Source organism: Schistocerca americana, chromosome 8 (genome assembly GCF_021461395.2).
Source record: "Schistocerca americana isolate TAMUIC-IGC-003095 chromosome 8, iqSchAmer2.1, whole genome shotgun sequence".
Lineage (NCBI taxonomy): Eukaryota > Metazoa > Arthropoda > Insecta > Orthoptera > Acrididae > Schistocerca > Schistocerca americana.
Window position 1 is genome coordinate 101,345,850 of NC_060126.1, and position 14,777 is coordinate 101,360,626.

The 14,777-nt window shown below is 39.7% G+C and overlaps 1 protein-coding gene across 1 annotated transcript in view; it reads left to right on the forward strand.

The window, feature by feature from the left end:
* The window catches only part of LOC124545594 (SH2B adapter protein 2), a 94,747-nt gene that overhangs the window by 55,092 nt on the left and 24,878 nt on the right, over nt 1-14,777 (forward strand). Inside the window, exons 4-6 of the mRNA XM_047124542.1 lie at nt 3,001-3,209; nt 5,913-6,118; nt 11,626-12,009. Of these exons, the coding sequence (XP_046980498.1) occupies nt 3,001-3,209; nt 5,913-6,118; nt 11,626-12,009 (799 nt within the window). The remainder of the gene's footprint in view (nt 1-3,000; nt 3,210-5,912; nt 6,119-11,625; nt 12,010-14,777) is intronic.

The following is a 14,777-nucleotide window of genomic DNA, read 5'->3' on the forward strand; positions in this document are numbered from 1 at the left end:
AAGTAGTTGAATTTTGTACTTTGACACTTTTGCGATGGAAGCTGCGGATTTCGAGTTATTCAAGAAAAACATAAAAAATGTGACCCTTAAATGCCCCAAACCACCATGCTCGCACACCAGTGGTCAGGATTTTTAGTATGTTGTTCACGACATTCCTCCCACCAAAGTTTACGACTACTCGATTTTCTCCTCCCATCATTTGGTCATCATTGACTGGGCTCTGCTTGGACCGTAAAAGATTGTTTCACCACCCTTTTCCCCCAATGTGGTCTCTCGATATTGCACCCAGCGACTTAATCCACTTTCCCCAGATGAAGAAACCATTGCATGGCAGGCTTTTCCAGATTGATTACAAGTTGAGTTTTGAGGTGGAATGTTTCTTGAACAGCAAAAATGCTGACTTCTGCTATTGAGGTCTCTGCCAAATTGTCCATTACTGGGAAAAATGTTTCACGCTGAAGACTGAATACAAAAAAGAGGACAGACACCACCACCAGTTTTCATGGTCGTAACACTATTTTTTCAAGGTGACAACTAAAACTTAAGCCTACCCCCTTGTCCACACATTGTGATCTGTCCACAGTCACACTTGTTCTTAATGTGAACATCACAGAAAAATTAACAAAGGAAAAATCCATGCTAGAATGTTACAATATTATGAAAAAGTTAGTTGCTACTCACCATATAGTGGAGATGCTGAGTCGCAGATAGGCACAATGAAAAGACTGTCAGGAAATGAGCTTTCGGCCAACGAGACCTTCATCGGAGATAGCACACACACGCGCGCGCGCTCTCTCTCTCACACACACACACACACACACACACACACACACACACACACACACACACACAAAAAAAATGCAGTTCACACGCACATGACTAGTTCCTGGCTGCTGAGGCTGTTGTGGCTTCAGCAGCCACAAACTGCAGTCATGGATGTGTGAATTGTTTTTGCATGAGAATGTGTGTGTATATGTTCTACCTCCAATGAAGGCCTTGCTGGCCAAATGCTCATTTCCTGACAGTCCTTTTGTTGTGCCTATCTGTGAATCAGCATCTCCTCTGCATGATGAGTAGCAGTTATCCTTTTCATAATACTGAAAGCTAACTATGCACTAGTAATAGTTTAATGCAAAATTAATGCATTCCTTGTTGCTGGTTGCTCATTTGTACTGAACTATTGCTTTGTACTTCCATGTTTGAAATCACATTGCATACTTGATATAACATTGCTAACTTAAATATCACAGAACAATGTTCTGAGCTATTCTTGTTGCCATTTTACCTGTCATCACAAGAACAAGTTAACGAATACAACACAAATGTTCTGAGAAATATTTGTTTAAAAATATATTTCCTACATGTTCCAGATGAATGCCAGAATGTCTCATTTTATAAGGTTGTTTCTAATTCTTTCCCTGTTCTGCTCCAGCTAACCTAATCCACTTTCTCTAGCAATGTTGACATTACATGAAACTGCAACTGTACTGATTTCCTTTTTTGTGGGCTATATGGCCTCCTACTACCCGACCAGGGGTGGTGCCCTTTGTGCAAACTGACAAATAAGATTATTATGTCCCGACACTCACCACTCAACAGTTTCCCCAGCCTATCATCCCCTCGCAATTATGAAAAGGATGGTTGCTTCCCACCATATAGCGGAGATGTTGGGTCACAGATAGGTGTAACTAAAAGACTGTCACAAAATAAGCTTTCGGCCAACAAGGCCTTTGTCAAAAATACGCACGCGCGCACACACACACACACACACACACACACACACACACACACACAAATGACCATGGTGCCTTCAGCTGCCAGAGACTGTGGTCGTGTGTGTGTGTGTGTGTGTGTGTGTGTGTGTGTGTGTGTATGTATACGCGCGCGTTTTTGACAAAGGCCTTGTTGGCCGAAAGCTTATTTTGTGACAGTCTTTTAGTTGTGCCTATCTGTGTCTCAGTATCTCTGCTATATGAAGGCTATATGGGGAGTAGCACCTATCTCTTTCATAATATTGTTACATTCCTTAACATTAAAATTTATACCCAGTATTAACATATTTCTCTTTTCAGCAGTGCTTTTTTTTGCTATTGCCAATCTACATTTTGTGCCCTTGTCACTGCTGCTATGATCAGTTGCCTTGCTGGTCAAATAATAAAAGTCTTGTACTACTTTTACTGTCTCATTTCACAACATAATTCCACTTCATTCAACTGATCTTTCAAGTGATTTGATACGTTTGAAAGAGTTACATTGTCATTGGCAAACATATCGGTTTTTATTTCTTCCCCCTGAGCTGTAATTGTGTTCCCAAATTTCTCCCCAATTTCCCTGATTGATTTCTGAATGAACAGATCAGATAACATGGAATTACATGCTGCAACCCTTTCTAACTCAATCTGTAGGTCAAGTTAATTGACAAAAGCTTCATACAGTGCTTAATGTTTCACTGTAGTTGAGTATGATCACACGCATACACATACTTTGTCCCTGGGCAACTTCATAAGCTGAAATACAATGTTGTGCTGTATACTGAGTAGCTATGTACTCATTGCATTCTTCACTACTGCTGTTAATGAAATGTAATGTGCTGTCTTAGGGGAGTAAAAGTCTTTATTTTCGTTATGAAAAAATACCAAACAACAAAATACCACATCTTTCCAGAATTAAGTATTTTTAAAATTGTGTCAACTAGAGAACCAGTGGGGAAACTCTAGAATTGCAAACAACAGCTTATCTGTATTTTATAGACTGTACAGAATCTATAATGCATAAAAACATTCGAAATGTGAAAGTTGATATTACATTCAAACTGCAACGTATTAGAACTTCTACGATAGGCTAAAGCTGATTATAGGGTTCATGGAATGTAAGTTTAATAGATAATGATGTGTTGCACATTTAAATGGATGAAATGGAAAAATTAATCTCCTTCCACTGCCAAGTACGTACCAAAATGCAGCAGAGATCCATTTGATAACTGCTGTTTACTTTCCCTAGCCGCAGTCTGCTAGTGAGCCAGAGTGATTCGAGAGGTGTACCAAAGACTGAAGGTGCAGGAGATGGTTTAAGCGCAGAAAACCCTCCTGAGCTGCCACCAAGACTTCAAGCAGCAGGACTCCCTCGTGTAGCATCAGACACTCCGGGACTTCGTCTTTCCAGTAACAGTCATTTTGAACTCTGTACGTCCCACACAGATATAGAGCAAAGTGAGTAGTTAACTTTATGGCCATCTGCATTCCTTGGTGCATGTGTATGTCACATAAGTAATTATACTAATATTTATGTAATATATGTGTCATATTAAATGGGAATGGAGTTGTTGCAGCTAATGATCTAAACAGCATGCAGTTTACTTCACTAAAAGTTTAGTGTAATTGCTTTTCAGTACCTTATGGCAGCAATTTCATCTGGAATATGATTGAGAATGCACTTTCAAAGGCAAGCTTAAATTGTCTGGTGCTCTGCTCAAGTAATTTGCACTTGTTGAAAATAATACCTTATTTAGGTCTTAGATGTTCTGTATTCTATTTGGATAAGAGTAATCTTACATAAAATTCTGCTTCAACAACAAGGAAGGAAAAGAAAAAGTGTAATGCAAAATAATTGTAATCGTGAATGATTACTAACAAAAATAAACTGCCAATTTTAAAAGGGTGATATGTGAAATAGATGGTTGTTTCAGCAGAAACTGTAACATTAAGTGATATAATGTTCAGAAATATGCACAGCTAATTTTCTGGTATCTACACGCTCATTACTGGATGATAGCTCCTGAAACACTATACATTACAAACTGTATGCAGATTACTGCCAAAGCTGCAGCACCTAAAAATAAAAGCTGGAACAATGTGCAAAATTTTACAGTAATCTGTTGTGTGTTGCTGTGATAAACAGTGCCCAAACAGCATGTGGTTTACTGTTAGCAGATTGCACACTGTAAAAGTAAACTACACTTTAAGTAGACTGTGCTGTTTATTCACCATAGTGTGTAACGGGTGTTTTGTCTGTGGTCTTCTATAGAGATAATCACAGAATTTCACTCAGCAATGCTACAACTTTGGCAGCCATCTGCGTGTGGTTTGCAATGAAATTTACTGCAAATACTAGTGTCTGATAATGAACCTATAGAATCATGAAAGCTAGTTTACAGAAAAATACGTATTTCAAGAGCAAAATTTGTCTGCTGGAATTATCCTGTAAGTGCACCACATTTCAACAATGTGAAAAATGAACAAAATAAATGTAAACCTGTTATGCTTATCTATAGTAAAAGGCTTCTTGTTTTAGATAAATGAGGGTAAATGCATGAGATAGAACAAAGAGAGGGAAGTTATTGAAACAGAGGCAGAGAGAGATGAGATTTTTTAGCTAGAAGAGGTAGTAGCATATTGCAAGAGAAATGTATCAGCTTCTGAAAAAGAAAGCTCTGGATCTGAGGATTTTTACTAGTTTGCGTATGGCACATGTTGCCATAACTTCTTACTAGTATGTGTTGGTGTGACGTGTAGCCGCAGATATGATGCGTTAGCATTATGAATTCTAGATCCACAGTTACGCACATGGGTTGCATGCTGTCTGGCTCTGTTTTTCTACTGTTATTCTTGGCACTTCAGAGTTCTACACAGTCTGGAATAATTAGTTCAGTATGAGAACAGTGTAATAAGAGTGTCAATGATGACACCAAAATTGGAGACCAAAAGAACAGTCACAAAAAATGCAGATCATTATCAAGGTAAACAAATGCTGTGGCTGACCCAGTATTTAACAAGGTTGGTCCAAGACATTATATCTTCTGGCTGGGCCTCTGTTTCAAGGCCTGTTCCCAGAGGTAGCATTCAATATTGATCAGTATCTTTGAGTTACTTATGCTGCCTTGAGGTAGCAGGTTTCTACACTTTTCAGGAGGTGTGTATAATCACTGTTGGGCTCTGATAAAAGAGGAAGACTCTTAAAAGCTAACTAAAAAGTAAGCAGTAAAACCTCTGTGACAAGTATAACTTTCAGTTCTTTTGACATTTATATTAGCTGCTTTTAAGTCCCCCTAACAACTGTTTTCTTTCCATTATTCTTTGTACTTCAATACACGAAATTTATGTTATATCCTTTAGATAATGGCCGTGGTTGCTGAAATCACACTGTTACTTTTTTTTTTTTTTTTATAGCATGTGTATTTCTGTAAGCTGCTACTAGTTACGCATCCCTCCCCTCCCCTCCCCACTGTCTCCCCCCTCCCCTCTTTTCCCCTCCCTCCCTCCCCTCATTCCTCCTCCCTCCCCTCGTTCCCCCTCCCTCCCACCCCTCTTTCCCCTTTCTCCCCCAATTTCCCCTCTCTCCCCCTCTTTCCCCTCCCTCTTTCCCCCTCCCTCCCCCTTTCCTCCCTCCCTCCCCCTTTCCCCCCTCCTCCCCTCCCCCCACCCTCACACTTGCTCATATACACAGCTAAAAGATAAATTTAAATGTAATTCTAGCTTTGTCACTACTAACTTACAACTCTCTTAGCTCTCCATATATATTTTTCGTTGTCACTCTTCACATTATGATCAAGAAATAATTTTGATACTTGTAAGGGGATTGGCTACCTGAAAACTGACTTCGATCTAATTTTCTCAAGGGTTTATGTATTATTTTCATTATCTTTTGAACCTGGTTTCGTCTGTGTCTATAATAGTTGGTATCTCTCAAGTATCTGTTCCATATCATACACCACTTTCTTTACCCTTCTATTTGTTGTTCTTCTAGAGATTAGGTCCTGACAATTTTTTAATAATAGACAAATACGTTTCCTTATGACTACAGATTTTGACTTGTAGATGCTGTCATACTCTGTCTTTTCTGTTATTCCTAGCCTTAAATATTCTTTGTCCTGGCAGATCTTCTTTATTTGAAATTTTTCTTTTTTTGCATTTTAGCAGCTGCACCAGTTCCAGAAACGGAGGCAGATTTATCGACTGCACTTAAAGAGTACCCATGGTTTCATGGAACGTTGCCGAGATCAGATGCAGCTCAACTTGTCTTACGCGACGGAGCTGCCGCACATGGCGTCTTTCTTGTGAGACAGAGTGAGACACGCAAGGGTGAATTTGTGCTAACTTTCAACTTCCAAGGAAGAGCAAAGGTAATTTAGTTACATAATGATAGTAACATATACACAAGTAAACCACTTTTGTAAATTTGGGAGAGAAATATGCACTGTTTAAATTCTGGGCATTAAACTAAGGGTTAGCAAACTGTTTTAGTACCTACACTGTGGTAATAAGAGAGGATCGCATCTAGGGAATAACTTTTCTTCCAGTTTTTTTATTGGCCTGTAATAGTGCTGCCTTGTAAGTGCCTTTTAGGGTACTAATTTTTTCTGATCTGAAAGTAAATGTCGACCTGGAAGAAATTTTCATCTTCATTTATTGCTAACTGTTGATATTGCAACACTGCTGATATCAGAATAAGACCAGAATGTGCTCCGTGACCTTTGGCTTGCATGAACAATGCCCTATTGGCTGACTGAGCTATCCATTCATAATTCTTTACCATTTCATAGTCTGTTAAAATTCACAATGCTTTGTTGCGCTCCTTGCTTTACTATTATCCCTGAGACAAAGGATATGGTGGAGAATGGTGTAACCAAAGACTAGAGGTTGTTTCCAGAATCTTTATGTTGCTAAAGAGTGGGCATTGTCATGGTATTTCCCGATGTAGGCTATTAAAACTGTATGTAAGGATCCAATATTTAAACCCAGCACAGCAGAGTTTTGTTAGCAGCTACAAAATCACAGAATTCAATTAATTTTATTTATTTATTGTTATTTCAATTCCAGTGTGTGTGTCATAGACATGGTGTAACTGCTGGAGATGGGTGCGGGATGAGACTACAAGTAACGTGACTCAGTGAGGTTTAGCACTGTGAAGTGTCTTGCAAAACTTGAGCTCTAGTACTTTTAGTGCACCATGAGTATGACTGTCGCAGAGTCTGCTGCTATGTGCAAGTTTCAGGGACATTGGGATTTAGGCCTAGGTGAAAGAAAATAGAGAATAGTGGAATCCACTTGGTAGCTTCAGGCTATGTGATACGCCCAGTCACTTCCACACCTGCACAAAGTTTGGCAAAATAGTCAGTCATCTGAGTTTTAGAAACTCAGATGCATGTACATATTTTTATTTTGAGAGAGTAAATTACAGTATTTTTGGAAACCAGGGTTACTGCATAGTAAGAAGAGGTGTTAAATAACTTTTGGACTACAGTAAAAATCAGAAGTGTTACAAAAAAAGAAAATCGAATAGCATTAAAATCAGGCCATGTGTTTTATTACAGACAAACAGAGAAGACAGAAAATACAGGTATGTGCTTTACTGTATGCAAGAAAGTTAAAAGCACCATTACAGGTGTTGCAGAAATCTCAGACAGAATGGCAGGAGTCATTTTGAAAATAAACAAGAGATATTTCATAGCAACACTAGACTTCTGGGCTGGGATCTTTAGGGAAGGGCTTGTAGGTGGAAGAATCATACAGACAGTTAGTGATTCATCATGGCAATGATGAAGTCTTTTTCTGCAGGGACGATGATTACATTGGGCTCTTTCTTTCTGTCTTGAGATTATGGGTGACTGTTCTTTTCTCTGTGGAGAGGTTTGTATCCCGAGTAAGTAATTCCACGTAGATAACCGGGGGCTAGTTAATGGGAGTGGGGGAGGATCACAGGTGGATGGAGTGATACAAGGCAAGGTTCAGTGTTGGATTTTGGTTGGCTTTGATTGGAGGAGTTTGTGACAGAAAAATGTTTTGTGTTTTGGCATTGCTTGGCCTTGGGGTTTTGTGGGATGTTGAGAGGGAGTTTTGGGCTATGCAACAGATAAAATGTGAACAAGGTAGGGTTTGGGTGCTATGAGGGTTAATGATGGGGTTCCTTAGGTGTGGGATAGGTGTTGGTGGTAGTGATGCTCCAAGATGGGTGAAGAATGTCAGTATATTGGAACATGTTTGGAGATGGTATCTGGGGTGGTCTTGCACATGCCGGAGGGCAGTTGTTTCAGTTTTGGATATAGAATATTTGTAGCTGTTGTTGCTCAGTAACAATATCATGGTTCAGAGATGCTTGTGCCATGGAGACTAGTACCTCAAGTTATTAGGTTAATGAGTTTTTCATAATGTGCGAACTTAAATATACTGGACCATTGTAGCTCTGCTCTCATCCGAATAATCTCAGCTCTTGTTGATTAATGTCTGAAACCAATTGCCTGCGGACTAGCTGCCCTTATCGAAGACACAAACCACTTTTTTCATCAACTCTCAACCATCCCCAACCAATTACAACCAGTAGCCCCCTACTTATAACTGTTGATACCACCTCCATACACCCCAACATCCCTTCCTCCAAAGCAAGACACTACCTCTCCCACCGTCCTTCCAACTCAAAACTCACCCACGATCTCATCCCGTTTACACCTTACAAGTTACGTTCTTACATGTGATAATGTCTCCTTTGAGGGGAAGATATATAAACAAATCCATGACAGAGTCATGGAAACTCACATGTGGTCCCGTTGGTGCCAACCAGTTTGTAGACCATGTAGGAGAATCCTTCCTAGCTACCCAAAAGCCCAAACCCCTTGTCTAGTTCAAGTTCATTAATGATATCTTTATGATTTGGACCCAGTGCCAAGACACTCTATCCTCATTCCTCCACAGTCTCACCACATTGTCATCCATCTGCTTTACTTGGTTCTCCTAAGCCCAAGGTGCCAGTTTCCTGGATTTTGACTTCCAGGTCTCTGATGGCTGCACCCAATCCACAGTCCATATCAAGCCCTATGGCCATGAACAGTATCTACCATGAACAGTATCTGCACCTTGATAGCTGCTATCCCTTTCACACTAAAAAGTCTTTCCTTCTGGTCACTTGTGGATCACACGTGTGGAGTGATGATCAGTGTTGTACCCAGTATGCTGCAGGTCTTACCAAAGTCTTCAAGCATTGTGCCCCAAACCTAGCCTGCAGACAGAGTCACACATGCTCCTGATTCTCTGACCAGCTCCAGAAACGGGCCACAGAGGAGCACCCTGGCTCATCATTCATTGTCATCCTAGAATGGAACATCATCCACCATACCATAGCATTAGTGCTACCAGATGCCATCTCTTCCATCTTCCTTCTAACTCAAAACCCACAGACCATCTCATTCCTTATACACTATACAAGCTACGTCCTTACACATAACTACTCTCCTGTGATGTTCCTACAGTCATCAAGGAATGTAAGATCTGAAGATGATGTCTTAGAAGATTGAAACGGTCATCTTTAAATAAAAATAAACAATTTAAATTTGATCATGACTGTGTGCATTGAAATAGGTTGCTTATCATTGTGCTTAGAAATAAGGAATGTCCTACCCAAAATCCTTCACTGCTCACCCAATCTAGAAAATATCCTAATCCCTCTTTATGCCACACCTGCTCCCATCTGCTTTCATGTGAGTCATGTCCCTATGGAAGATCCCAGTAAATTTTGATATTTTCTTCAACACAGAGAGGATTATAGTATGGAGAAAAGTTTTCAATAATTGATAATGCTGTTGTAGCATCTGGTGAACTGTTTCAGCTATCTCATCAGGCCTTTTCAAATATTGTGTGGATGCCAAGGCTTTACATTCGTGTGTAATGTGTGACATAATCTCCTTTCGATCCTCATACTCCCTGCAGCTATCATCTATACCTTGCTCTTTCAGTATATACTTCTGGTAGTTCATCATTTCAGTGAAACATCTTTGTATCACTGTCAGATATTCTATAGTTTCTGCACCGCAAACGTGAGTGCGTCAACCATTCATTCAGTGCTTGCAAATCAACATTATCCTGGCTGAGGTCATTCATATTTTTCTTGTCCATGGCTGAGGCCATTCATATTTTTCTTGTGCATGGCTGAGCTCATTCATATTTTTCTTTTCCAGCTCTTATGCCAGCCTGTTATCATGATGTCAGTTATTTCTGCCTTAAAAGAGGAGTTTCGCTGGGCTGGGATTGATTCTTTTTGAAACGACCTACATGGTGGTTTCGGTTAGTATGCCAGATATCACACGCTGCAGCCGTTCAACCTAGTGGGCACTCATTTACGAGGAATAGATTAAAAATAATTTCTTGTGATCCACTAGAATGTTGAAAATAACAGATTTTCAAAATGATGCCTTAGCTTAGTAGTTAAGTTGCTTAGCTTGCGTTCTGAAGGTTATGGGTGCAAGAGCTATTTATTTTCTGATTTTTTAATAAAAGAGCTGTAATTATTTTTATTCAGTTAATTGGTTTAAAAATAATTTATCACTGATTATTTGCCACTTCATTTTAATCATCATATTTGTTGTGTATGCTGGGCTGCATCCCCGATTACAAGGCCAACGCACTTAGACATGTGCTGCATGCCAGGTATGGCCCCAGCTCTTAGTCACTTACTTCAGGAGATTGCTTATAAACTGAAGATTTGCTAGGCCATTTTCCTCTGATCCTCCTGCAGCCACAACAGCATCGATGGGCAAGAGCCACTCCAGTGTGTGGCGCGCATGTTGTGCTGAACAATGCTGCAGTGACAGGCACCAATTTTCTTCCCGTAGACACGTGTCCAAATGACACCATACTAGTACTCATCCACGGTCAGTTATTTAGGCTGCCGCTTGTGACCAGTTATGCTCTAGGCTCCACGCTCTTCTCTGGAGTTCAGTTATCCGCCGTGTAGCATACACGAGGGGGTCTCGATACGTGCCACTGCTGCTGCCCATCACGAGGTGTCAGATCTCACCCTTGCCATGAGCACTGTACAGTGCCAGAGTTCAGCCAGCTTTTATCAAAGGCACCACTTTACTGGACCATATTGCAACAGTACCTCACTGCCGACAAGTCAATTAAGAAACAGAAGACAAAATAGTCTATTTATATTGGCTGCACAGTTGTCGCAAAAATTATTTTTTGTTAAGACACATTGTTTGGCAGGTAATCATTATACAGACTATTAAAACCTAAGTTCTTCTTGCGCCACGAACAAAGTATAAAATCTACCCTACTGCAATCACAGTTTTTCTTGAACAGATTTGAAGGGAAGAACACTTCATTAATGTTACAAATGGTAGTCTTTTCATGACGAGACTTCAACTGGTTGTCTTATTCAAACAATATGGCGAAGAATTAAAACCAAAAACAGAAAAAGTATATTTTTAAATTAATTCATTGAATAAAAATAACGATTAGTCGTTCTGATTTTTAAAAAAAAAGAATGATTCTTGACTGGACTCAGACACACAACCTTCAGCATACCAGCTAAAGAACTTAACGATTAGACTATGCCACCATTTTGAAAATGTGTAGTATTTTCAAAGCTTCAGTAGACCGTGAGAAATTCTCTTTTGTCAATTACTCCTAAATGAGAGCCCACCAGGATGAATGGCTGCAGATTATGATACCTGGGACCGTTTCCTATTCCACTATACATGTAGTTTCAAAAAAGTCAAACCTACCAATAGAAAACAACCTTTGTTTGACACTGGGACTGTTCTGCATGTTTCTACCTGCTTGAGTGGTGTGTGATTTATTATTATTATTATTATTATTATTATTATTCAGTATTACAATGTAAATTATTTTACAGCATTTACGAATGACGCTCAGTGACCAAGGCCAGTGTCGTGTTCAACACCTCTGGTTTACCAGCATCTTCGATATGCTGGATCACTTCAGACAACATCCAATTCCACTAGAGTCAGGTGGCACGGCCGATGTCACGCTGACTGAGTACGTGCTGGCACTGCCTCCGGTCACTCCACCGTCCACGACGAGGCCTGTCGTGCCATCCGCTGCAGCAACCTCGGTTCCTGCCCAGCCCACAGTGCAGCAGCTCCCACCTCAGCCGCAGCCCCAGCCTGCAGGGCCGCAGCAGCCACAGCAGCCGCCAGCCGTGACGCCGGCCGTCAGCGGAGCGACAGCTGCCGAGGCCAGGAGCCGGCCACCTCCTCCCCCAGAACCCATCAGAGAAGTGAGCTACTATTACCACTACAACTTTTTGTGTTTTTCTGTTTTGTTTGGTACCGGTGCCTGCTTCCACTATATTAAGATACATGTGGTCTGCTGTATTTTGTTTGTGTATGTTATGCTAAAGGTTTGCAGTTATTTGCAATGCCATTGCCCCAGGTTGGATTTAGAAAGCTGCCTACTGTGTTGCTTTTGTGACTAGTAATACGAATGGAAAAAAATGAGTGAATGTGTCAGTAGTCCTGTTCTTTGTTGCAATATGATTGAGATAGAATAATGGGAACGTGCATTTGTTGTTACTGATTGTTTAATGAGTGTAATAAGAATGCAAAGAAATGCAGCTTCCATATGATGTTCTGTATATGGAGTGTTTGGGCTCCAGGAGTAAGCTTCACAAGTCTATTAATGTTTATACTTTTCTTTCTTTCTTGCACTGTCTGCATTAAGTGTTCATTGCATGAGTCTTTGACTTTAAATTTGCAGTGTGGTGAACCACTTTCTTTATCACTTTGCAGCATGGTCTCTACAGTTGCTTGTCTTTGCTTGTTAAATTCCTGTTACTCTGATCTGTTTTTCTGGATTCCTGTGTATGTGTTACAGCAAAGTGAAACCAGTCTAACTTTTCTAATTCTCTTTGGTATGAGGCTCAGAAATGTGGTGGTTTCTTTTTTTGTGCTTTAGTGTTGAGCTGAAAAGTACAATGTGTAATTTTTCCGATATGGATATTTTAAGAACCAGAAATTAACCACGAGTGCTTGAATGAGTAGCTATTGTAAATATGAATATTATTGTCAGTATTATTCTTCTGAGGCACAGTAAAATTGGTTAATTGTGATGGCACTTAATTGTAGTTTGTCATGTACTAAACTGAAGTTCAGTTGAGACTGTGGCATCTTTTTCTGGTATTTATGGATCTCGGATTGTCAGATACCTCAGCATTCATCTTTTGAATCTGCCGCTCTTGTCATTTCTTTCCACACTTGCAGTTAAATTATAGGGTATGGGTTCCGCCTTTTTGCAAACACACTGTTTTTTTATCTTTACACAAACATGTTTCAGCACCTGTGTGCCATCACCAGTGGGTTTTTATTTATTGAAAACTGTAACAAGTGAAAGTATTTTGAGTTATAAGTGATTTGACAAAGTGAGGCATAAAGAAAGTTTTTGTTTGTTTTGCTTCTGTGATTTTACATTATATGGTTTTGCAGGAGCAACTGTATGGTGCCCTGCATTGATACCTTGCCATCTGCAAACTAAATAGTGTAAACATAAAATTCATCAGCAAGTTAACACATCTCTTCATTTTTCAAAAATGTGATTTTGACGTGTCAGAATGTTTTGCATGTATGATTGTTCCTTCTCATATTTTCTTGTTACTGAACCTTCTTCTTTTAGGTTCCAAGGAGAGTGCACACACATATTAATGTACTTTGTGTAGTTTATTTCTTTATAAACATCTTTTTTCTTCATAAAACACAGTGAGCACTATGGTGTTGTGTTTCCTAATCCAATCAGTGATCATTTGTTCCTGAGTGTAGAGTTCCTGTAATGTGTTAAACAATGTGCCTTACAGATTGTAGTGTTTTCATTTAAAACTTGTTTGCCTTTTGCTATTGCTTTCTGTATGTGGTATTGGGTGTGGCCAGATTTCAGTATTTTTAGTTGCTATTGTAGTTGGGTGGTGTTTATGGGCTATTAACTGGTCAGCAAATGTGCTATATATAGATGCTGTTACTTTTTAGTGCTCTGAGGTGTTCTGAATATTTTGTTTTAAGGTTCTTGTATGTTTGTCCTATGTATACTGATTGACAGGCATTGCATGTTAGTTCATATATTCCTGATCTGTGGGAGTCTCCTGTGTTCTAAGTTATATCTGTATTGTGTAGTCTGTCCTGCATCCAGTTTCAAGTATCTGTTTCTTCAATATGTTACCTATTCTTTGTTATTGTAAGTGAGTATGTGTTGAACTGTGAGTATGTGTTGACCTGAGCTGTGTACGGTTCTGTCTGTGTGTGTGTTTTATGCTTTTATTCGTTTTCTGTTTACAGATATGTTGGTTCCATGTCTCTATCATGTGCGGCTTGTAACCATTTTCCTCTGCTATCTGTTTTATTGCGTTTAGCTCCTGTGTGTGGTTCTGTTTGCTTACACGTGTTTTGTTCAATCTGTGGAGCATGAATCTGAAGCTGCCCGCCTGCTTGCTTGTGTGCCACTGGATGGTTTGACAGATTGAGAATGGTGGTGCTTGTGGTTGTCGGTTTCCTGAACATTGTGAAATCAAGGGTGGTGTTTGTTTTTCGTATGGTGAGGTCCAAGACATTTAGTGTGTTGTACGTTTCTAACATGCAGTGAATTTTTGGGTGTAAGTTGTATATTTCCTTGTGTCGTTGTTCTATATATGTGTGCGGTTCATCAGTCAGGCATGTCATATCATCGACATAAACGTACCAGTACGTGACTTTGTATTTTTTTTTGCTCTTATTATGTATGTGAAGACCCTATTCTCTAGGTTGTTCATGAATATGTTGGCTAGGAGGCCACCTATTGGGGATCCCATTGGCAGCCCTTCATGCTGGGAATAAAATTCTTTGTTGAACATAAAGTAATTTTGTGCTGTTATGGTCTTCAGTACAGTTGCTATTTCATTAATGTATGAGATGGTGTGGTTCCTTATTGCTTTAGTCTCTGTATGGTGGTGTTGATTGTTTCACTTATTTGAGTACAAGTGTGCATTGATGTGACGTCAAATGATATGAGGCTTGCTGTGTCTAG